General features: G+C 49.0%; 2 protein-coding genes across 3 annotated transcripts in view; one reads left to right on the top strand and one right to left on the bottom strand.

Annotated features, from left to right (window-relative positions):
• smtnl (smoothelin, like) overlaps positions 1-6,425 on the top strand; it is a 45,486-nt gene extending 39,061 nt beyond the window's left edge. Inside the window, exons 5-8 of the mRNA XM_078548289.1 lie at positions 281-451; positions 2,164-2,284; positions 4,766-4,917; positions 6,043-6,425. Coding sequence (XP_078404415.1) covers positions 281-451; positions 2,164-2,284; positions 4,766-4,917; positions 6,043-6,169 — 571 coding nt within the window. The 3' untranslated portion in view covers positions 6,170-6,425. The remainder of the gene's footprint in view (positions 1-280; positions 452-2,163; positions 2,285-4,765; positions 4,918-6,042) is intronic.
• A 955-nt stretch (positions 6,426-7,380) lies between these two features.
• Positions 7,381-23,348, bottom strand: LOC144684172 (tricarboxylate transport protein, mitochondrial-like). Of its 2 annotated transcripts, XM_078547831.1 has the most exons (9): positions 23,038-23,348; positions 20,135-20,242; positions 18,643-18,742; positions 17,127-17,265; positions 16,642-16,726; positions 11,454-11,558; positions 10,915-11,030; positions 8,889-8,962; positions 7,381-8,788 (listed from the first exon to the last, which is right to left on the bottom strand). In XM_078547831.1, exons 1-9 carry the CDS (start codon positions 23,237-23,239, stop codon positions 8,686-8,688), a joined length of 1,032 nt encoding a protein of 343 aa, XP_078403957.1. In that variant the 5' UTR covers positions 23,240-23,348; the 3' UTR covers positions 7,381-8,685. The 2 variants fall into 2 exon arrangements, with proteins under 2 accessions (XP_078403957.1, XP_078403958.1); XM_078547832.1 differs by lacking the exon at positions 18,643-18,742 and having other exon boundaries at positions 23,038-23,052.
• Between the last annotated feature and the right edge of the window lie 526 nt (positions 23,349-23,874).

Below are 23,874 nucleotides of genomic sequence, written 5' to 3'. Positions count from 1 at the left end.
TTAGGATCTGGAGTGCACTGCCTGAGTGTGTGGTGGAGACAGATTCAATCATGGCTTTCAAAAGGTAATTGGATAATTACTTTAAGGGAGAAGAATTTGAGGACTCTAGGGAAAGGACGGGGAAGTGGGACTAACTGGATTGCTCTTGCAGAGAGTCAGCAAAGGCTCGATGGACTGAATGGTTTCCTTCAGTGCTGTAACCATATATCACTCATCCCCAGATTGGAATATCTGCTGTTTTTCCATGCTGTTACTTACTTATAACCCTGTTTCCCTGCAGTGTACTCAATCTTTATCCAGACCCATCCACCAAATCCCGATCTCCCCCTCCTACCTTGCCTCGCCAGGGCGAGAAGCGCCCTCTGCTGATGAGGTCACAGACACTGCCCCGGACATCTGGACCCCAATCCAGGAAGGCTCTCTTCGAAAAGTTTGAACAGGAAGGCACAAGGTAAGGCTATCCCTCTGATTCCCGTATCTTACAGACTATGAGAGGACAGGGATTATCCACACTGATGGCACAAACCAATTTCCAATATGGCTCAGTGGGCAGCACACTCAGCACTCAGTCAAAAATGAATTAATTCAAGCTTCACTCCGGAGGCTTGAGCACAAAATCCAGGCTGACATTCCCAGTGCCAGCACCGAGGGAGTGCTGCACTGTCAGAGGGTCAGTACTGAGGGAGTGCTGCACTGTCAGAGGGTCAGTACTGAGGGAGTGCTGCACTGTCGGAGGGTCAGTGCTGAGGGAGTGCTGCACTGTCGGAGGGTCAGTGCTGAGGGAGTGCTGCACTGTCAGAGGGTCAGTGCTGAGGGAGTGCTGCACTGTCGGAGGGTCAGTACTGAGGGAGTGCTGCACTGTCGGAGGGTCAGTACTGAGGGAGTGCTGCACTGTCGGAGGGTCAGTACTGAGGGAGCGCTGCACTGTCGGAGGGTCAGCACCGAGGGAGCCCTGCACTTTCGGAGGGTCAGCACTGAGGGAGCGCTGCACTGTCGGAGGGTCAGCACCGAGGGAGCGCTGCACTGTCGGAGGGTCAGCACCGAGGGAGCGCTGCACTTTCGGAGGGTCAGCACCGAGGGAGCGCTGCACTGTCGGAGGGTCAGTACCAAGGGAGCGCTGCACTGTCGGAGGGTCAGTACTGGGAAAGCCACACTGTCGGGGATGCCATCTTTCCAATGAGATGGTAAACCAAGGCCCTGCCTGCCCTCTCAGATGGACATAAAAAGACCCCATGGCCACAGTGCAATGAAGAACAGATTTGGAGGGGGGGAGGAGGGAGTTCTCTCCAGTGTCCTAGGGCCGATATCTATCCCTCAACCAACACTAAAAAGTGATCACCTGGCCATATAATGTGGCTGTTTGTGGAATCTTGCTGTGTACAACTTGGCTGTTGTGTTTCCTACATTACAACAGTGGCTGCACCTCATAAGTACATCATCGTCTGTAAAGCCCTTTTGAGACATCCTGAGGTTATGAAAGGTACGACAGAAATGTAGAAATGTGCAGTCTTAATTGCTTCCAATAAAGATACTTTAATCCCTCTTTCGTTCCCCTCCCTTATGCTGTGAACTCTCGCTGTGGTACAGTTCCACTGGTTACTTCACCCAAGAGCTCATTCTCCATCTTTGAAGCAGGCACAGTGAGTGTTTCTGGAATATTCCATCACTGAGGGCATTGCAGCTACATTCAGCCCCGACTCTGCCCAATGACCCCATCATGAGCTTTTGAAGCACTGGTAAATGGACGATTCTCAGGATGTGAATCCCTGACTAAATCTCCCTCTCTGTCCCAGAGCACTGAGGCCAAGTGTGGTGTCTCAGCTCAGCGCTGTGACCTAGAATTGATTCTGAAGCCTTGCCCTTGGCAATACATTAACCCACTGAACCAGTGGGGGCATCTGCCAATTAGAAAGAAATTTAAATCAAGTTGGACATATATTTGAAAAGGAAAAATTTGCAGGACTGTTGGAAGAAATGGGGACTAATTGAATAACTTTCAAATATCAGCACAGGCATGATGGCCTGAATAGCCTCCTATGGGTCTGTCTGTCCAATTCATTAACATCTTTATTTTCACTGTGTGTTTCTGAGTATGGTGATGACTGTGGTTTGCAGTCTAACCCCAGGACAGATGTTTTACAATGTGTTAACCCATTCTTTCAGGGGCAAAGTTGGGGCTTCAAAGGGAAAGCTCCAAAGATCCCAAAGCTTCGGCGTTGCCAGTGCAAGTAGTATCAAGCAGATCCTTCTGGAGTGGTGTCGCTCCAAGACAATAGGATACAAGGTAAGCGAGGGACTAATGCCTAACGACCTACCCAGAGACAGAGGGAGCAAGCAGCTGGCAAAGGTGATGATTAGAACAAACTTTACCGATGTATAGGCCAAGGTCCATAACTCAATCTGTGTTTAATTAGCTAGTCTTCATCAGGGCTGGAAGTGGAATTCAAAGGATTAAATTACGAGGTGAAATTACACAAACTAGGGTTGTATTCCCTGGGAATTAGAGGGTTAAGGGGTGATTAGATCAGTTTCAAGATAATAAGGGGAACAGATAGGGGAGTTGAGAAACTATTTCCACTGGTTGGACAGTCTAGGACTAGGGGGCAGAGTCTAAAGATGATACTGGATTTAAATTTAATATTTGATCTAAGATTGATAGATTTTTGTTAACCAAAGATACGAAGGGGTTGGGGGGGGGGGGGGGGGGGGGGGGGGGAGTCGGCTCTATGGTGTTAACCATGATCTCAGTGAATAGTAGAACAGGCTCGAGGGGCTGAATGGCCTTCTCCTGTTCCTGTGTAAGAGGCTCGAGGGGTTGAATGGTCTACTCCTGGTCCTATATTTAGTTAGAGAGGAGGAGTTCATCCTGTGTGGTTTGCGCTCCAAATGACCCGTCCTCATGTGGGGATGTTGGGTGAGGACAGGTTAGAGCTAGGCTGACTTTCCATAATGGAATATGCTAACAATACTCACATGGAGACACCACTGGTACTTCAAAAAGGGAATGACTTGTGAAAATTAGAGGGCAGAGAAAAAAAAAGATAGAATGGGGTGTTGTGGGGGGTGGGGAGCATGTTTGATCCCTCGCTTTGCACAGTTTCTGATCTCAGCTGTATTCTGCAGAAAGTTAAGGCTAGCGGCTACCATACCGGAAAGAAAGGCAGAGAACTGTAGCCCATCATTCTTTACCCACACTGGACAGCTCGTGTGTGCCTCCTGGTGGCCTATTGAAGAGCAGCCTTGGTAACAGCACCTCAGTCAGAACATTTCGAGTCAAGTATCATTATTGCAAAAATACTTCTTTAAATACAGGATTTCTAACTATTCTCTCACCAAAGACTTGAACAGTCTTCTCACTCTGGAAATAACTACATAAATTTGTCCATATGTCCTAGGAATATAAATACAAACTTTGTCAAACACAACCTTGTGACTTGTTTATGGTCACAGAATAGAAAAGTTGAACTGGAGACTATTCTCCTGTGTTGAAAAGGCAGATTTACACCTGATTTGCTCATTAATTTGAGCCAACACTCGATTTCCTTAAAATCTGCCTCTTATAATTTCAGCATTGAAGAAAACAGCTTCCTAAATACCAGTCTTGTTCCATGATTCCTTGTTTAAGATTCAACTTTTGTAGCAACATTATAACAGCATTTTCCTCGAGTCTAAGCTTACGCACTGATATGCATGTTGAATTGAGACTGTGTAAGAGCTCTGCAGGTGCTATACTGTTATCTGATGTACTCGTTAATTCACCTGTCAGCTTTTCTAATACATTTTCATTCAAATTTAGTGAATCTTCATTTTTAGCAAAAGAATAGCTTTCAAAAAATAAGTTGTATCAAATAATTTTCCCTGCCATTTTGCCACATTTAACCAATTCCATCATCGCATCTACCCTTCCCATGCCTTCCCTCCTCCTCATGGCATTCCCATCCCATACCTCAATCTCTCCAGCCAGGGTAACTTGTTGTTGGGCTCCCATTACCTTCTGCTATTTTTGTTCTCCACCAACACCAGCCCCACAACACCCACCCCCAGTAACCACTGAATCACTGGCAGCAGCAGGTATGTAACACGCTCAGGTCCTTCGCTTGCCCCATGTGTCTCAGCGAGCACCAGGCATTGCCCAACAATAAACCCAATAGATTCGCCCCTTAAACTGACCGATCAAAACAGTCGTTCGGACAAAAGCTGCAACTTATTGCAGGATCTTGCTGTGCACCCACATTTCCTACAATAGTGTCTACACTTCAAAAATGCTTTATTAGCACTTCGGGATGTTCTGAGGTTCATTACAGGCAAGATAGAAATATACCCTGTCCTGGGAGTGTTTGATGGGGACAGTGTAGAGGGAGCTTTACTCTGTATCTAACCCTGTGCTGTACCTGTCCTGGGAGTGTTTGATGGGGACAGTGTAGAGGGAGCTTTACTCTGTATCTAACCCCATGCTGTACCTGTCCTGGGAGTGTTTGATGGGAACAGCGTAGAGGGAGCTTTACTCTGTATTTAACCCCGTGCTGTACCTATCCTGGGAGTGTTTGATGGGGACAGCGTAGAGGGAGCTTTACTCTGTATCTAACCCCGTGCTGTACCTGTCCTGGGAGTGTTTGATGGGGACAGCGTAGAGGAAGCTTTACTCTGTATCTAAGCCTGTTCTGGGAGCAATATAATGTTTATCACTTTAGGGGCATGGAATTCGCCAATAAAGGGGAAAAACTGCTGTGACTCCAGATTGTAAGTCTCTCTCTGTTCCTTGCAGTTGATTGATATCCAGAATTTCTCCTCGAGTTGGAGCAATGGGATGGCGTTCTGTGCTCTCGTCCACTCTTTCTTCCCTGAAGCCTTTGATTACAACGAGCTGAGCCCCAATAACCGCAAACAGAACTTCGAGCTCGCATTCGGCATGGCTGAGTGAGTACGACCCTTCCACAAACAGCCCATTCATAACAAGGTCCTGTCACTGTTAGGAACATGGAGACCTTGGGAAGGGGGCTGGGGTGGGGGTGAAGAGAAATCAATGTCCAGGTTGGACAACAGGTACAGCTGCCTGAACTGAGAATCCCTCAGTATCGCAGGTTCCATGTTACTTTTATGTAAGAGCATACAAATTAGGAGCAGACCATTTGGACCATCAAGCCTGCTCCACAGTTCTATAAGATCATGGCTGATCTGATTGTGGCCTTAACTGCGCTTTCCTGCCGGTCCCCAAACTCTTGATCCTCTCGTCGATCAAAATTCTAACTCGGCCTTGAAAACATACAGTGACTCAGTCTCCACTGTCCACTGGGATAGAGAACTCCACACAGACTAATGACCCTCAGAGAGGAGAAATTCTTCCTCATCTCGAGTCTTAAATGGGAGACCCATTATTCTGAAACCATGCTCCCTGGTTCTAGATTCCCCCCACGTGTGGGAAACATCCTCTCAGCATCCACCCTGTCAAATCCCCTGAGAATATTGTGTGTTTCAAAAGAGCTCTCATTCTTCTCGACTTCCAATGAGTACAGGCCCAACCTGCTCAACCTTTCCTCATAATACAAGCCCCTTCATCCCAGGAAATCAACCTAGTGAACCTTTTCTGAACTGCGCCTGTGTACAGCAGCAGGTCGAGAGCTCAAGGCTATCTGGGAAGGCTGGGCTTATAAATGACGGTCTTGCAGGGTCATCCATATCCACCTGAAAGAATATTTTTTAAAAACGAAGCTTTGAGAGTTTGATTGCCTGGAGGCCCCAGGAAATGGCACAGGGCAGCAGTATCTTCAGCTCCACAGATCCCAGGTCCCTGTTCACACTTACAGATCTCAATCGGTCAACTTCTTTCAAGGTGCTGCCTTTCAGATGAGATGTTAACCGATGGCCCCCATTTCTAAGAAGAGAGATCTCACCAGTGCCCTGGCCAACAACTTGCTGTGTGTAAATTGGCTGCTGCATTTCTGACATAAGTGCAACGTTGCCCGTGAAGCAGCATTCTGAAGTAGCAAGGTGATGAAAGGCACGACATAAATGCAAGTTTTATCTTTGTTCTTGATGTTACAGGAAGATGGCCCAATGCGACAGGCTGATTGAAGTGGAGGACATGATGGTGATGGGGAACAAACCGGACCCCATGTGCGTGTTCACCTATGTCCAGTCGCTCTACAACCACCTGCGGCGTTACGAGTAAATCCCCCTTCCTCTCGACTGTCGAGACTGGGGAGGGAGAGGCACAGTGGGCTCAGTGCCTTGCCCACTCTCCCAGCCTGGCAGAGTCAAAGAGCAGCATCGCAGGTGGCAGCACCAATGTTTTGCAGCAATCGGAGAGGAGGCATCCTCAGCGAATATAAACCACACCATTTTCAGTGTTCACAGCAGAAAAATAAAGGCCACCTACACAGATGTAGCAGCTCACTTAAGATTAAAATAAAAAGAGTTTAACCGTATTGTGGAAAAATCTTTCTTAATAGGCCAGCTTTTCACGGGGAATCCAGATTCAGCGTCGGAATTCAGTATGGTTAATGAAACTAGTTGTCAGCTGTGGGTCAGTGGGCAGCGGGGAGCTCCCAACCCCTGACCTTCTGCTTCAGAGGCAAGTCCAACTCCAGAGATTCAAGTTCACAATCCAGGCAGATACTCCCAGTGCAGGGCCGAGGGCAGGGGGTCAGGGCCCAGAGCGGCGCGGCCGGAGGGATTAGGGCTGAGGGCGGCGACTGTTTCTGTGCTGTAAAGTCCAGACAGTTGCCTCTTCAACTTATGTCACCAACTCCAATTAAATTGATTAGGGGAGGACCAGGGATGCACCAGGCCAGATCCAGGTTAGATGTCAGGAGGTTGTTCTTTTCTCCAGAGAATAATGAATCACTGCTGTCTCGTGTGGTGGGTGCTGATTCACTGAATTCCTCCAAGTGAGGCTTAGACCAGTTTCTGGCTGGGAGGTACTGCAGGAAACTCAGAGCCAGAACAATCGCCTGCACGCGTTTCAAATTTCCCAGATTATTTCTCCCCAAATTAGCCCAGGGTTTTTCTCTGATTTTCTCTGGCTGTGTGGTCTAGGGATAAATATTGGCCAGGGCATCGTAGCTAACACTGCAATTCGCTGCTGAAGCTGATCTAGTCAGCCGTTAATTGGGTGCTACATAATTCCCCTGCTCTTCAAATTTTGCCATGAGGTTTTTGACATCCACCTAAAAGTACAGACAGGGTCTCAGTTCAACGTCTCATCCGAAGGACAGCTCCTCCAACACTGCAGCACTCCATCAGCAGTGCACGGGCAGTGTCAGACTCGTGTGGAACATAAGCACCAGCATGGAGCAGCTGGGCCGAATGGCCCGTTTCTGTGAAGAACATTCTATGTATTTTGATCAGTTATTATTTGTGTAGTTATTGAATAGTGGGTGATATTTATTTAGTAAATATTCATGTATGAATCAAATGCACCCGAATTGAGAGGCATTTTCATCTAAAATTAGTACTTGTCTAAAACAAGGTTACCATAGCAACACAGTAGATAGACTGATTTCTATTGGTCAAACCCTGCAGAATCACTGCACTCAGTGGTGCTATTCTGACAACACTGGGTATCCCTCGCAACCCACTGTGGCTTGTAAACAGTGCAGATAACATAATCTCTACAGCAGTGAGCATTTCAACTATTCAGGGGAGTGTTTACCATCCCTGGAATTCCAACTCCTGCCGTCGCCCAACACCCGATTGAGAAAGGGCACAACACTGCCTCAGACAAGGCCAGGGCTCCCCCATGGGGCTCAGCCAGGCAAGCACAGCGCCACCCGAGCCTGTGCCTTTGGGAATGCTTGCATTTCATCTGTGCCTGGTAAGCTGACCTCAACCACAGTAGCTTCAATCAACAGCGTACAAACAAGGGAGAAGGGGAAAGATAAGAGTCGGACAGGGTTCCTGATCCTGACCTCTCGCTGGTAATCCCAGCTGCAAAGCTTATGTCCAGATGCCAAAATAAGGCTCGAGGTTCTACATTTTTGGAGGCACGCATCACATGAGACATTCCAGCCTGAAACACCAGGAGTGGGGAGTGGCACGGGATAGGCTGGACCTTCAGAGACACAAAACTCCAATTCTAGAAACAAAATTAAATATTCACATGTATTTTAACAGAACAGTAACCTGAGAATCCGGAAAAACAACATTTAAAACAAACACTACAAGGAGATTAAGAATACAATTACCCAAAAACTATTTTGGGCTTTTTTTTTTAAATAAAGGTAACAGGCCTGGCACTGTGTGTTAGCGAGAAAAGCAGCTTAATCCTAGTGGAGCTGTTTCAGCATGGATTGACATGCTGTCTCACCCCCAGCCCCTGGGATCAAGCTCTGTGATTAGCAAAGTATCCAAAAAGGGTTAAAGAACGGAGACTTTGCAAACATGTTCCACTGGAAACAGGACATGGCATGGAAACCGTCAAAACAGGTAGCAAGAGGGAATAAGTGGCCCATTTGCACTCCTTTCAGAAACAAGCAGCTGAGGGTGTTGAGTACCTCCCCAAATGTCCGCAGTCACTAAGGCAGTTTTGACAATGAGTCCATTTTAACTTAGTTATGATGCACTTCTTTGGCAACTGGAGTTGATAGGAAAGCTGGCCTGGATTGTGCAATACTGAACGTCAGAGAAACAGACAGATGCAAGACAGAGGCTACGCCGTGCAGGTGCTGACTCTCCTTAGTCAGTCTTTCAGATCTTGTTGAGAATTTTGACAACCTCCTCATAAATGACGAAGACAATGGCCACATCAAGACACACTCTGGCCAAACGTGGAACCGTTCCTTTGTAAAACCTGCAGCACACAAGGGGATGGCCTTTTAGGAAAAATGCAAGGGCATTCGGACTCTCCCAGTCCAGAGCAGGCAGAAAAATTTTAACATGTCAATACTTACGCAAATAATCCCTCATTTTTAAGGATCTGATATGCACAATCCAGTGTGTTCTTGTACTTGGAGGCCTCTAGACTCTACAATGAAAAGGGGTATGGAAATAAGAACATAGTAATTTCCCAAATACACCAGGCTGCAGTACACACCATGGCAAAGGAAAAGGCTATTTCTATAGCACCTTTCACAATCTCAGGGCGCCCTAAAACACTTTATAAAGTCACTGTTTTAATGTAAGAAATGCAGCAGCCAATGGGCACTCAAAGAGCCAACGAACAGCAGTGATAAACAACCAGATCATCTGTATTTAATGACGTTGGGCGATGGATAAACTCGGGGGAGAACTAAAATAAAAACAAAAAACTGCGGATGCTGGAAATCCAAAACAAAAAATAAAAAATACCTGGAAAAAATCAGCAGGTCTGGCAGCATCGGTGGAGAAGAGTACAGTTGACGTTTCGAGTCCTCATGACCCTTCAACAGAACTAAGAAAGAATAGGAGAGGGGTGAAATATAAGCTGGTTTGGGGGGGTGGGGTGGGGTGGTTGTTGGGACAAGCAAGCAGTGATAGGAGGAGATAACCACCAAAAGATGTCACAGACAAAAGAACTTCCTTGCTCATCTTTCGTATACACAAAAGGGCAGATTTGGTTTAGTGGCTCATCTGAAAAGGTGGTACCTGCATCAGTGCTGCACTCCCTCAGTACTGCACAGTGGGCATCGACAGTTGGTGGTGGTGGGGGGGGGGGGGGGGGGGGGTGTGGGGTGAAGAGTACACAAACAGATAAAGCTTTGTGCAAACAATTGAAATATTTGAGGGATATTGCTTGCTAGCTGCTCTCCGGCCCCCTCCATTGGAAGCTGACCTCTATTACTCTCAATGGCAGAGTAAGTGTCAGAGCAGCTCTTGTTGAAGCAGCAGAGGGCTCTGGTCCAGTCGAACCACGTTGAACACTATGTCCAGCTCAGGTCAGCATGACACAGGGAGACAGTTAAACCAGAAGGCAGTGACAAGGCTGAACCCTGGCACCAGAGTTACAAGAAGAATCTTGATGAGAGGTGGCTGAGAGGGTCCCTTATTGAAGTATATTCGACAATAAACAGTGCAGAAAAGGTAAGATCTAGATCTAGAACACTGTCTCACTAGACACCAGGACCAAGCTTCAAGGAGAGGGCTAACATCAAGACATTATTCACAGAAAGCATGACGAAAACCCAGGACAGATTTCAGAGTAGGAGAAAGCCCTGGAATCAGCTAAGAGAAACAGGCACTGTGATGTTGGGACTGTAGGTTCTCCTTGAAGAGATGAGGAAGAATAGTCCTTACCTGGATCTCGTTTGCCTCCTGCAGCAAAAGCTGCCCAACCGAAAGGGGCCAAAGGAGCAAGCTGACCAGATTCAGGCAGGGTCAGAGTCAGCGGTACGTCATGGGAGGAGGGCATGAGGGGCCATTCATGGTTAGTGCTACAGGGTTGGTGGGGGGGAAAAAGATGGGCAGTGGAGACTTTTCTTGTTGGGACTAAGAACTCATTGTAAGATTTTTGCTTTATCCAAGAAAGCCTCCTCTTCCTTCCTCACCAGGTTACAAAGTGGTAGGCACCCAAATCAGTCAGCAGTTAAATTTCCCTCAGGGTCTGGAAGAAATCATAGGCGCCCAATTTGCATTGATTAATGAGGCTCCCACTCGAGTCAGGCAGCACCCAGAGTCACATAAGGAAACAGCCCCATTAGGGTGGCAGCAATCAAATGGGAACATGGCAGTCAGTTCCAGGAACCAGTCTTACCAGCACACCCGGTTCCTTCCCACAGGGCAGAGTGGGTCCCAACCCCACCTCTGTCTTTATCTAAGATTTCCGATATCACAACAGTGACCACACTGCAAAAGGACTTGGTCTGAAGTGCTTTGGGACATCCTGAGATGGCGAAAGGCGCTATAGAAATGCAAGTCTTTGTTTATTTGCAGCACATGTAGTTAAGCATTTTAATCTGCATCAAGTACTGATCTCACCCCCTACAATGCCCTGCGTCTCACCTGCATCCTCGTCTTCACCACATCCAGTGGGGTATTCCCGAAGACACTGGTCGCACCAGCAGTAGCTCCAAATGCAGCCGTGATAAATGGGTTAATTGGTTTATTTGGATCATTACCTGAAAACACAGAACCTCTCAGTAATTCAATTCCAATTGCATTATCGAGCCAACTTGCATCACATTTTTGATCGCATTCAGAATGTACCATTGGTCCAAGACCCAATGCTGGCTTCCTCGGACACCCCCTTAGGTCTGAGCAACTTCCAGGGCAACGGCAGAAAAGTGAGGCAAGGGGGCTGGGAATGCTCCCAACCATCTCATTTCCACAGTAATGCTTTATCTGTACCGACTGCCCTAGGCTTTCCACAAAGACCCAAAGCCTGCAATGTAAAAGGGACAGAGATTCAACATCCTCCTCACCTGGGGAATGGGCTCTCACCCAGTGCCGACCCCAGGAAGTAATGCCCCAGACCCCTCCCCTCCCTCTCTAACTCCCAATGGGTAAAGGGGATGGGATGATGTCCCTCACTGACCGCTCACCTTTATACCAATTGCGTAGTGTTGTCATCACAAAGAAGCGGATTGCTTGGTTCGAGCCCTGTTTGAGGACAGTGGCTGTCAACCCCTGGTATGTTCCTCGAAGACCTGAGAGAGATAACAAAATACCTCAGTGAGAATTTCCTCAATTATCTCTGAATAAACAGGGATTCCGTGGGGGTGCTGGGGAGACCCTCCCTCTTCCTCTCTCAATGCCATTCCTTTCCCCACCACAAAGGCAGTGACTCGATGAGGTTCACTGGTCCTCAGTACCCTGTCCATTGGACACTAGACCAGAGTTATCCAATATGTTAGCCACATGTGTCTGTCTGAGAATCCGGATGTGGCTAACTGCATTTCTGAATAGGAAAATGGGCAACAGGCACTGTTGCTGATCACATGATCTCAATACACAAATACTCGGTGTGTGTGTGAACTTTAACCTGTTTGTGCATTTGCTGGTAAAACAGCAAGAAAAGCAGTGTGTTAATTGTATATCCATTATATTTAATTGTATGGAGGTGGTGGATATTAACTGGGGATTCACTTGTGCTCCTGTATAAAGAACAGACGAAACTGAGATAAAGGCTAATGAAAGTGTGTAAAGATTGGCTCCAGTTCCATCCCTCACCACCTAGATTTCTGGAATATGGCCTAGTGTGAATTAGGTTTATTGTGAGTATGCGAGAGGTGTTTTCTACTGAAATTAGCACATGTGGCTAAAATTATGTGAGGGTTCGTTGGCAATTTCTACTGGACAACACTGACCAAGACTCTGAACTAGGTTTGGAACTTGATGATTGAGTTTAAAATCTAGATTTAAAGGTGGCCTAGATGAGGAATTCATACAATGTTTTCAGGGTAGTTTTTTAGAACAGCATGTTCTGGCACTAACCAGAGATCAGGCTATACTAGACCTGGTACTGACCAAGGAGATAGGATTAATTAATGACCTCCGTGTAGGCGCCCCTAGGTAGCAATAAACTTAATATAATTGAATTTTACATACAGTTTGAAGGAGAGAAGAGTGGGTCTAAGACTAATATTTAAAGTTAAATAAGGGCAATTATGAGGGCATGAAAGCAGAGCTGGCTAAAGTGAACTTGCAAATTAGATTAAGGGGTAGGTCAATAGAGATTCAGTGGCAGACATGGGATATTTCAGAAAACACAGAATAGATACATTCCAACGAGAAAGAAAACTTCCAAGGGGAGGACCCACCATCCGTGGTTAATAAAAAAGTTAAAGATAGAATCAAACTCAAAGAAAAACCATATAAATCGCTCAAAGATGGGTGGCAGGTCAGAAGATTGGACAGAATATAAAAACAGCAAAAATAATGACTAAAAGATTAACTAGAGGGGAAAATTTAGAGTACAAGAGAAAGCTAGCTAGAAATATAAAGACATATAGTAAGAGTTTCTACAGATATTTTAAAAAGAGTTAACAGTTGGTCCTATAAAAAGAGAGCCTGGGGAATCAATAATGGAAAATAAGGAGCTGGTAGATGAATTGAACAGGTATTTTACATTGGTCTCCACTACAGAGGATACAAGTAACATCCCAGAAATAGCTGTAAATCAGGAATTGGAAGGGAGGGAGGAACTCAGGAAAATTACAATCACCAGAAACTTAGTTACTCACAGTACTAAGCAATTTTTGGAGCTGCAGGCTGATAAGTCCCTGTGACCTGATGGATTTCATTCTGGGGTCTTAAAAGAAGTGGCCAGTGAGATAGTTGATGCACTTGTTTAAATTTTCCAAAATTCACTAAATTTGGAGAGGGTTCCATTAGAATGGAAAGTAGCAAATGTAACTTCTTAGTCAAAAAAGGGAGAGAGACAGAAAGCAGGAAACTATAGCTTAACATCTGTCATAGGGAAATTGTTAGTAGCTATTATTAAAGACATTATAACAGGGCACTTAGATAAATTTAAGGAGTCAACATAGTTTTGTGAAAGGGATATCATGTTTAACTAATTTATTGGAGTTCTTTGAAGTAACATGCTGTGGATAAAGGGGAACCAGTGGATGTATTCTACTTAGATTTCCAGAAGGCATTTGATAAGGTCCCACATCAAAGGTTATTGCAGAAAATAGAAGCTTATGGTGTAGGGGGTAACATACTGGCATGGATAAAAGATTGGCTAGCTATCAGGAAACAGAAAGTTGGCATAATTGGGTCATTTTCTGGTTGGCAGGATGTGATGAGTGGTGTGTCAGAGGTCAGTGCAGGGGCCTCAACCTTTTACAATTTATATAAATGATTTGGATGAAAGAAAGGCATGGTCGCTAAATTTGCTGATGACAAAGATAGGGAGGAAAGTAAATTGAGAAGAGGACACAAGGAGGCTACAAACAGATATAGATAGGTTAAGTGAGTGGGCAAAGGTCTGGTAAATGGAGTATAATGTGGGAAAATGCAAAACTGTCCATTTTGTCAGAAAGAATAAAAAAAGCATTATCTAAACTGTGAGAAATTGCAGAGCTCTGAGATGCAGAGGGATCTGGATGTCCTAGTGCATGAATCGCAAAAGGTTAGTATGCAGGTAAAGCAAGTAATTAGGGAAGCAAGTCATTTATTGCGAGGGGAATTGAATGCAAGAGTAGGGAGGTTATGCTTCAGTTATACAGGGCATTGGTGAGACCACATCTAGAGTTCTGTGTACAGTATTAGTCACCTTATTTGGGAAAGGATGCAAGTACGTTGGAAGCAGTTCACAGAAGGTTTACTAGATTAATACCAGGAATGGACAGGTTGTCTTATGAGGAAAGGTTGGGCAGACCAGGCTTGTATCCATTGGAGATTAGAAGAGTAAGAGGTGACTTGATCAAAACATATAAGATCCTGAGGGGTCATGTCAGGATTGATGTGGAGAGGGTGTTTCCTCTTGTGGGAGAATCTAGAACTAGGGGTCACTGTTTAAAAATAAGGAATCACCCATTTAAGACAAGAGATGAGGAGAAATTTTCACTCTGAGGGTTGGGAGTATTTGGAACTCTTCTCAAAAGGCAGTGGAGACAGAATATTTTTATTTTATTATTTGAATATTTTTAAGGCAGAGGCAGATAGATTCTTGATAGGCAAGGGGGTGAAAGGTTATAGGGGTTAGGCAGGAACATGAAGTTGAAGCTAAAGTTAGATCAGCCATGATCTTATTGAATGGTGGAGCAGGCTCAAAGGGCCGAGTGGCCTACTCCTGCTCCTAATTCTTATGTTCTTATGACAGGTGTCTGGGGTGGGTTGAGAGACAGTAATGCAGCAGTATAAACACAAAGTGCTGGAAAAACTCTAAGTCTAGCAGCATCTGTGGAGAGAGAAACAGTTAATATTTCGATTCCAATGTATGACTCTTCTTCAGAAGATAAGCTTTGAAGAGGAGTCATATTCGACTTGAAATGTTTTTCTCTCTCCACAGATGCTGTCAGACCTGCTGAGATTTTCCTGTCTTGTTTTTATTTCCGATCTCCAATATCTGCAGTTTTTTGCTTTTATTATAGTAATGCAATGGCGCTGGCACAGGACTAGAAATCCAGAGGGTGCACATTCAAAACTCACCATTACAAGCTGTGGAACTGAACCCACTCATCAAAACCCATCAGCTAGCTCATTAATCCTTCAGCCCCTATTAATGATTACAGTCACACATTACACTGGCCTTTAGCCCCAGAGTCTACGAATGGGCAGGGAATGCTGCTGTGCCAGTACTACCCACACCTCAAGAATGAATAATAACGAGAGACAGTAGGAAATTCTCATAGTGCTTACTGTATTGTTTGATTTTGGCATTTGACAGGCCTACATTCTCAGGAGGTATTAGACTACGTGAAAAGTCATAGTCATAGAGGTCTACAGCACAGAAAAAGGCCCTTCGGACCATCGAGTCTGTGCCGGCCAAACAAGTACCTAACTATTCTAATCCCATTTTCCAGCACTAGGCCCATAGCCTTGTATGCCATGGCATTGCAAGTGCACATCCAAATACTTCTTAAACGTTATGAGGGTTTCTGCCTCGACCACCCTTTCAGACAGTGAGTTCCAGATTCCCACCATCCTCTGGGTGAAAAAATTCTTCTTCACATCCCCTCTAAACCTCCTGCCCCTTATCTTAAGTCTATGCCCCCTGGTTATTGATCCCTCCACCAAGGGGAAGTTCCTTCCTGTCTACCCTATCTATGCCTCTCATAATTTTATACACCTCAATCATGTACCCCCTCAATCTCCTCTGCTCCAAGGAAAATAACCCCAGTCTATCCTATCTCTCCTCATAACTAAAACTCTCCATCCCAGGAAACATCCTGGTAAATCTCCTCTGCACTCTCTCTAGTGCAATCACATCCTTCTATAATGTGGATTCCAGAACTGCACGCAATACTCTAGCTATGGCCTAACCAGCATTTTATACAGTTCCTCCCTGCTCTTATATTCTATGCCTCGCCTAATAAAAGCAAGTATCCCATATGCCTTCTTAACCACCTTATCTACCTGTCCCGCTACGTTAAGGGACCAGTGGACATGCACACCAAAGTCCCTCTGATCCTCGGTACTTCCCAGGGTCCTACCATTCATCGTGTATTCCCGTGAATTGTTTGTCCTGCCCAAATGCATCACCTCTCACTTATCCGGATTAAATTCCATTTGCCACTGATCAGCCCGTCTATATACTCCTGTAATCTAAGGCTACCCTCCTCACTATTTACCACCTCACAAATTTTCATGTCATCCGCGAACTTACTAATCAACCCTCCTACATTCAAGTCTAAATCGTTTATATATACCACAAACAGCAAGGGACCCAACACCGATCCCTGTGGAACCTCACTGGACACACGCATCCAGTCACAAAAACACCCCTCGACCATCACCCTCTGCTTCCTGCCATTCAGCCAATTCTGGATCCAATTTGCCAAATTGCCTTGGGCTCTTACCTTCGTTATCAGTCTCCCATGCGGGACTTATCAAAAGCCTTGCTGAAGTCCAAGTAGACTATGTCAAATGCATTGCCCTCATCTACACATCTGGTCACCTCATGGAAAAATTCAATCAAATTGGTCAGACATGACCTCCCCTTAACAAAACCATACTGACTGTCCTTGATTAAGATCTGCCTCTCCAAGTGTAGATTAATTCTGTCCCTCAGAGTTACTTCCAATAGTTTCCCCACCACTGAGATCAGACTGACTGGCCTACCTTGTTCTCGAATAATCCCCCGGACACCATGGAAAAACCCATGGTATTTCGGACTAAGTGAACTCTGGTCATGAATAAACTTCACCTACAAAGAGAAAAAACAAGGATAAGAGCTCAAATCAATTTCAACAATGAACAAAGGGATTGAGAGAAAGGACTTAGGTTCAAGAAGGCAGCTCACCACCAACTTCTCACGGGCAATTAGGGGATGGGCAATAAACGCTGGCCCAGCCAGCGAAGCCAACATCCCATGAATGTATAAAAAAAGTTATATTGCACAGAATATATAAGAGATTCACTGGTTACCGAGTTACCAAAACCAAGCCTGGTTCACAAGCGCCAAAAAATTTACCTAAATGAGTTCAGTTGAAATAATCCAAATATTAAGATATGTTCTTTTGTTAATGATTCCACATAAATACTCTGCCATCGTTCTCTGATGGGACTTTTTCACTCCTGGGCACAGTGTGAGGACGTGACATTACCTTTACCGTCTCCATGGGGCATACAACCAACACAGCTTCAGCCACCCCAGCTCCCAGGCCACACAGAAAGCTCCGCCACATAGTCAGCACCCCCTTCTCATCAATCATCCGATTATTCAGAAATTCAAACATTCCAAACCTGAGGACAAAATAAAGGAAAGACAAATAAGATCATTTAGACAGTGTCAAGCCTGGTGGCAGTGCCATTTATCTCTTTGCTGCTTGTGGGAGCTTGCTGTGCACAGTGATTGCCATACTTGCCTACAATCCAACATTGACTACACTTAGTACCGCATTGGTTGATGTTCTGAGGATGTGAAAGGCACTACAGAAATGAAAGTCATTTCTTTTCGATCCTTACACAGAACAGAGGAGGCTGAGGGAGATTTAATTGAGGTGTATAACGTTCTGAGGGGTCTAGATAGAGGGGAAAGGAAGGACCTATTCCCCTTAGCAGTGAGGTGAATAACCAGGGGGTATGGATTAAAATAGAATTAGAAAGGGGGGGGGGAAGAAAGAGAAATATGGGGGTGGGGGGGGAGAGAGAGAGAAATATGGGGGTGGGGGGGAGAGAGAGAGAAATATGGGGGTGGGGGGGAGAGAGAGAGAAATATGGGGGTGGGGGGGAGAGAGAGAGAAATATGGGGGTGGGGGGGAGAGAGAGAAATATGGGGGTGGGGGGGAGAGAGAGAAATATGGGGGTGGGGGGGAGAGAGAGAAATATGGGGGTGGGGGGGAGAGAGAGAAATATGGGGGTGGGGGGGAGAGAGAAATATGGGGGTGGGGGGGAGAGAGAGAAATATGGGGGTGGGGGGGAGAGAGAGAAATATGGGGGTGGGGGGAAGAGAGAGAAATTTGGGGGGGGGGGGAGAGAGAGAAATATGGGGGGGGGAGAGAGAGAAATATGGGGGGGGGGTGGAGAGAGAGAAATATGGGGGGGGGGTGGAGAGAGAGAAATATGGGGGGGGGGTGGAGAGAGAGAAATATGGGGGTCGGGGAGAGAGAGAAATATGGGGGTCGGGGAGAGAGAGAAATATGGGGGTCGGGGAGAGAGAGAAATATGGGGGTCGGGGAGAGAGAGAAATATGGGGGTGGGGGGGGAGAGAGAGAAATATGGGGGTGGGGGGGTGGAGAAATGGAATCAAGCTGCCCGACAGTATTATGGGGGCCGGGGGTGGGATGTAGGGCTGCAGCCAGGAAAGTAGATTTGAGGTCACAATCTGATCAGTCATGTTCTTATGGGATGGCAGGGCAGGCTTGAGGGGCCAAATGGCCTACCTACTCTTGCTCCTATTTCTATGTTTTTGAGCAGAAAGCAGTGGTACCCACTCAAGAATTTCTCAGTATGTTGAAGCAAAGCATCGCTCAGCAAGTACAGCGGCAGAAAACCCCCACTGTTCATCAAACTGAACAATATCATTGATCTCAAATATTTGCCCACATACATGCTCCTTATCTGGCCTTTATTTTCCATCTCTTAACTTTTTCTGCTTGGACTGATGTTTCATTCCCTTACCTGATGGCTGATTTTGGAATGGAACCATAGAGCAGAGAGCTAAGACCTCGGTACAGTCCTTTAACTCCATGATCCCGAACAGTCACTTGCACACAGTCAACTGCCAAGAGAGCAGATTGTTAGTTCCTGGAGCTCATAAGTGGGCAATCAACTCCCGTTCAACCCACTCCCTGCTCACAGTTTTATAAATGACAATAATATAAAAGCAAAACACTTTTTGCGGATGCTGGAAATCTGAAACAAAAATTGCTGCAAAAACTCAGCAGGTCTGACAGCATCTGTGGAGAGAAAGACAGAGTTAACGTTTCGAATCCGTATGACTCTTCCTCAGAACTAAAGAGAAATAGAAATGTGGTGAAATATAAGCTGCTTGGGGGGGTGGGGGGAGAACAGGTGGAGCTGGATAGAGGGCCAGTGATAGGTGGAGGCAAAGGAGAGATTGCATAGACAAAAGGTCGAAGGGGTGTTGACGGTGGTGAAATTAGCTAAAGGATGTGCTAATGGTGACATTAAGGGTGGAAAGCAGGATGAGCAAGTGACAGATGGCTCTAGTGGGGAGTGGATGGAAATAGGCTAAAAGGTGGGGATAAAACAATAAATGGAAATAAATTTTTAAAATAATAATAGAAATAGGTGGGAAAAGAAAAAATATATTAAAAAAATATATAATAATTATTAGAAAAAAGGGGCTCAAAAAGGGGTGGGGATGGAGGAGAGTTCATGGTCTGAAGTTGTTGAGCTCAATGTTAAGTCCGGGAGGCTGTAAAGTGCCTAGTCGGAAAATGAGGTGCTGTTCCTCCAGTTTGCGTTGAGCTTCACTGGAACATTGCAGCAGGCCAAGGACGGACATGTGGGCATGAGAGCAGGGTGGTGTGTTGAAATGGCAAGCGACAGGAGGGTCTGGGTCATGCTTGCAGACAGACCGAAGGTGTTCCGCAAAGCGGTCACCCAGTCTGTTTTCGGTCAATCCCTGTCAAATGACAATCCCTGCCTCCTGAGGTTGACTGTCACTTCCAGTTCCACATACCATTGTCTGGCTCACTGCTCTAGTTAGCTACTTGAGTGAATGATCATACCACAGACTGACAAGTCCCTCTCCCCCACCCCCCACACTCCGGGAGAAGTGGATTCCAACTATTCATCCCAAATGCTCCCCTGCAGGCAGAGAGGAAACCACAATCTGTACATCTCCTGTCTCGGTGAACTCAAAGTAACCTGCCAGTGTCAGGATTTTTAACCAGGCTGCCCTGTGTAGCGTGGGAATGTGAGCATTACTTCCTGATGGCCCTGTAGAACAAGGAGCTACAGCTCTATATTAGTGTGGAGCCTGTGGCTTCAGAGTTCCAGTCGCAGAGTGAGAGGTTAATTTTCAGTGTCATCATAGTACAGGGGAGGGGGAGTCTTTGTGCCAGTAAAAATTTGCAGGCATCTCTCACCTATTCCCTTTATAACATATAGTGTTTACGTCCTGATAACAAGGAACTGTATTTACCAATGCCCTTATAGCGTGGAGGATTTGCTCTCTCATCAAGCTGTAACTGTGTTTTCACATACTCTGTCGGAAACGTGATACAGATTTCAATTCCACCAGCCAGTCCACCTACACCACACAAAGACGATTCATTGATGTGACCACACAAATTAAAGATAATCTCAACTAACACCCCGGTGCTCCCTTCTTAGTTCCCTGACACCCCCCACAAGTACTCGCACACTCCCTCCATCCTCGTAGCCCAAACTGCCCCATCCTCACACCCCTTCCCCAGCCTTCACAGCCCCTTAAGCACCACCACTCCTCCTTCAGCAGCAACCCCCCAGTCCTGTTACATCTACCATACCCACAAATCTCCATCCCTCTCCATCCTTTCCCCCTCACCTCCCTCGCTACCTTCCCTCTGCCCCCTCCTTTCCCTCTGCCCCAACTCCTCTCCTTCCCCTCGCTCCGTCCCCTCCCTTCCCATTGCCCCCTCCACTCGCTCCCTCCCCTCCCACCCTTCCCCCTCACTTCCCTCCCCCCTCCCACCCCTCCTCCCTCACCCTCCCCTCCTGTCTGCCACCCCTCCTCCCTCACCCTCCCCCCTCCCCACCAGTCTGCCACCCCTCCTCCCTCACCCTCCCCTCCAGTCTGCCACCCCTCCTCCCTCACCCTCCCCACCAGTCTGCCACCCCTCCTCCCTCCCCCTCCCCCCCAGTCTGCCACCCCTCCTCCCTCCCCCCGCCACCCCTCCTCCCTCACCCTCCCCTCCAGACTGCCACCCCTCCTCCCTCCCCCTCCCCCCCAGTCTGCCACCCCTCCTCCCTCCCCCCGCCACCCCTCCTCCCTCACCCTCCCCTCCAGTCTGCCACCCCTCCTCCCTCACCCTCCCCACCAGTCTGCCACCCCTCCTCCCTCACCCTCACCCCTCCCCTCCAGTCTGCCACCCCTCCTCCCTCACCCTCCCCTCCAGTCTGCCACCCCTCCTCCCTCACCCTCCCCTCCAGTCTGCCACCCCCTCCTCCCCTCACCCTCCCCCGTCTGCCACCCCCTCCTCCCTCACCCTCCCCCGTCTGCCACCCCCTCCTCCCTCACCCTCCCCCGTCTGCCACCCCCTCCTCCCTCACCCTCCCCCGTCTGCCACCCCCTCCTCCCTCACCCTCCCCCGTCTGCCACCCCCTCCTCCCTCACCCTCCCCCGTCTGCCACCCCCTCCTCCCTCACCCTCCCCCGTCTGCCACCCCCTCCTCCCTCCCCCTCCCCCGTCTGCCACCGCCTCCTCCCTCACCCTCCCCCGTCTGCCACCCCCTCCTCCCTCACCCTCCCCCGTCTGCCACCCCCTCCTCCCTCACCCTCCCCCGTCTGCCACCCCCTCCTCCCTCACCCTCCCCCGTCTGCCACCCCCTCCTCCCTCACCCTCCCCCGTCTGCCACCCCCTCCTCCCTCACCCTCCCCCGTCTGCCACCCCTCCTCCCTCACCCTCCCCCGTCTGCCACCCCCTCCTCCCTCACCCTCCCCCGTCTGCCACCCCCTCCTCCCTCACCCTCCCCCGTCTGCCACCCCCTCCTCCCTCACCCTCCCCCATCTGCCACCCCCTCCTCCCTCACCCTCCCCCGTCTGCCACCCCCTCCTCCCTCACCCTCCCCCGTCTGCCACCCCCTCCTCCCTCACCCTCCCCCGTCTGCCACCCCCTCCTCCCTCACCCTCCCCCGTCTGCCACCCCCTCCTCCCTCACCCTCCCCCGTCTGCCACCCCCTCCTCCCTCACCCTCCCCCGTCTGCCACCCCCTCCTCCCTCACCCTCCCCCGTCTGCCACCCCCTCCTCCCTCACCCTCCCCCGTCTGCCACCCCCTCCTCCCTCACCCTCCCCCTCCCCCGTCTGCCACCGCCTCCTCCCTCACCCTCCCCCGTCTGCCACCCCCTCCTCCCTCACCCTCCCCCGTCTGCCACCCCCTCCTCCCTCACCCTCCCCCGTCTGCCACCCCCTCCTCCCTCACCCTCCCCCTCCCCCGTCTGCCACCGCCTCCTCCCTCACCCTCCCCCGTCTGCCAACCCCTCCTCCCTCCCCCCCAGTCTGCCACCCCTCCTCCCTCCCCCCGCCACCCCTCCTCCCTCACCCTCCCCTCCAGTCTGCCACCCCTCCTCCCTCCCCCTCCCCCCCAGTCTGCCACCCCTCCTCCCTCCCCCCGCCACCCCTCCTCCCTCACCCTCCCCTCCAGTCTGCCACCCCTCCTCCCTCCCCCTCCCCCCCAGTCTGCCACCCCTCCTCCCTCCCCCCGCCACCCCTCCTCCCTCACCCTCCCCTCCAGTCTGCCACCCCTCCTCCCTCACCCTCCCCACCAGTCTGCCACCCCTCCTCCCTCACCCTCCCCCCTCCCCTCCAGTCTGCCACCCCTCCTCCCTCACCCTCCCCTCCAGTCTGCCACCCCTCCTCCCTCACCCTCCCCTCCAGTCTGCCACCCCCTCCTCCCTCACCCTCCCCCGTCTGCCACCCCCTCCTCCCTCACCCTCCCCCGTCTGCCACCCCCTCCTCCCTCACCCTCCCCCGTCTGCCACCCCCTCCTCCCTCACCCTCCCCCTCCCCCGTCTGCCACCGCCTCCTCCCTCACCCTCCCCCGTCTGCCACCCCCTCCTCCCTCACCCTCCCCCGTCTGCCACCCCCTCCTCCCTCACCCTCCCCCGTCTGCCACCGCCTCCTCCCTCACCCTCCCCCGTCTGCCAACCCCTCCTCCCTCACCCTCCCCCGTCTGCCACCCCCTCCTCCCTCACCCTCCCCCGTCTGCCACCCCCTCCTCCCTCACCCTCCCCCGTCTGCCAACCCCTCCTCCCTCCCCCTCCCCCGTCTGCCACCCCTCACCCCTGCCACCCCTCCTCCCTCACCACCTCCCTCCCCCCGCGCTCCCTCCCCTCGCCCCGCCCCACCTGCCAGGATGGCTTTCACCGGGTGAGTGATTTTCTTGGAGCCGCCTGCCGGTGCCGGTGCCGGTGCCGCTGCCGCCCAGAGCGGCCTCTGCCTCGCCGCCTCCGGGCCCGAAGCCGTGGCCGTTCCGGAGCCGCTGCCCGGCCGCCTCATCCTGACGGGACAAGAGCCGCTGACAGTGAAAGGCCCGATTCTCGATGACATGTCGGCGGCGCGGAGGCCGCTCCCGGGACATGGGCCGGGGTAAAATTCGCCTCAAATTCGGCGCCGAATGAAAACTATGGGTCGGCCCCACCCTCCGCCGCTTGCCATTGGCCAATCCCAGTTCCCGTCTGATTGGCTCCTGAAATCCTGCGATGCAATTGGCTAGATCGGGGACCTATGATTGGTTAATTCTGGTGTACTGATATGAAATATCTGATTGGCTATCTCCGACATCTGATTGGATGTCTCCGACATCTGATTGGTTGACGAAGATAAGGAGAGAGATAACCTGAGGAGTGGAGTCACCAAGAAACAGGAGAAACATTCACAGTGCAAATTGTAAAAACATTCACAGTGCAAATTGGAGAAACATTCACAGTGCAAAATGTAAAAACAATCACAGTGCAAATTGTAAAAACATTCACAGTGCAAATTGTAAAAACAATCACAATGCAAATTGTAAAAACATTCACAGTGCAAATTGTAAAAACATTCACGGTGCAAATTGTAAAAACAATCACATTGCAAATTGTAAAAACAATCACAGTGCAAATTGTAAAAACAATCACAGTGCAAATTGTAAAAACATTCACAGCGCAAATTGTAAAAACAATCACAGTGCAAATTGTAAAAAC

The sequence above is a fragment of the Cetorhinus maximus genome, chromosome 9, assembly GCF_964194155.1.
Source record: "Cetorhinus maximus chromosome 9, sCetMax3.hap1.1, whole genome shotgun sequence".
Lineage (NCBI taxonomy): Eukaryota > Metazoa > Chordata > Chondrichthyes > Lamniformes > Cetorhinidae > Cetorhinus > Cetorhinus maximus.
Note: the sequence above shows the minus strand (reverse complement) of the source record. Positions and strands in the feature narration are given on the sequence as shown.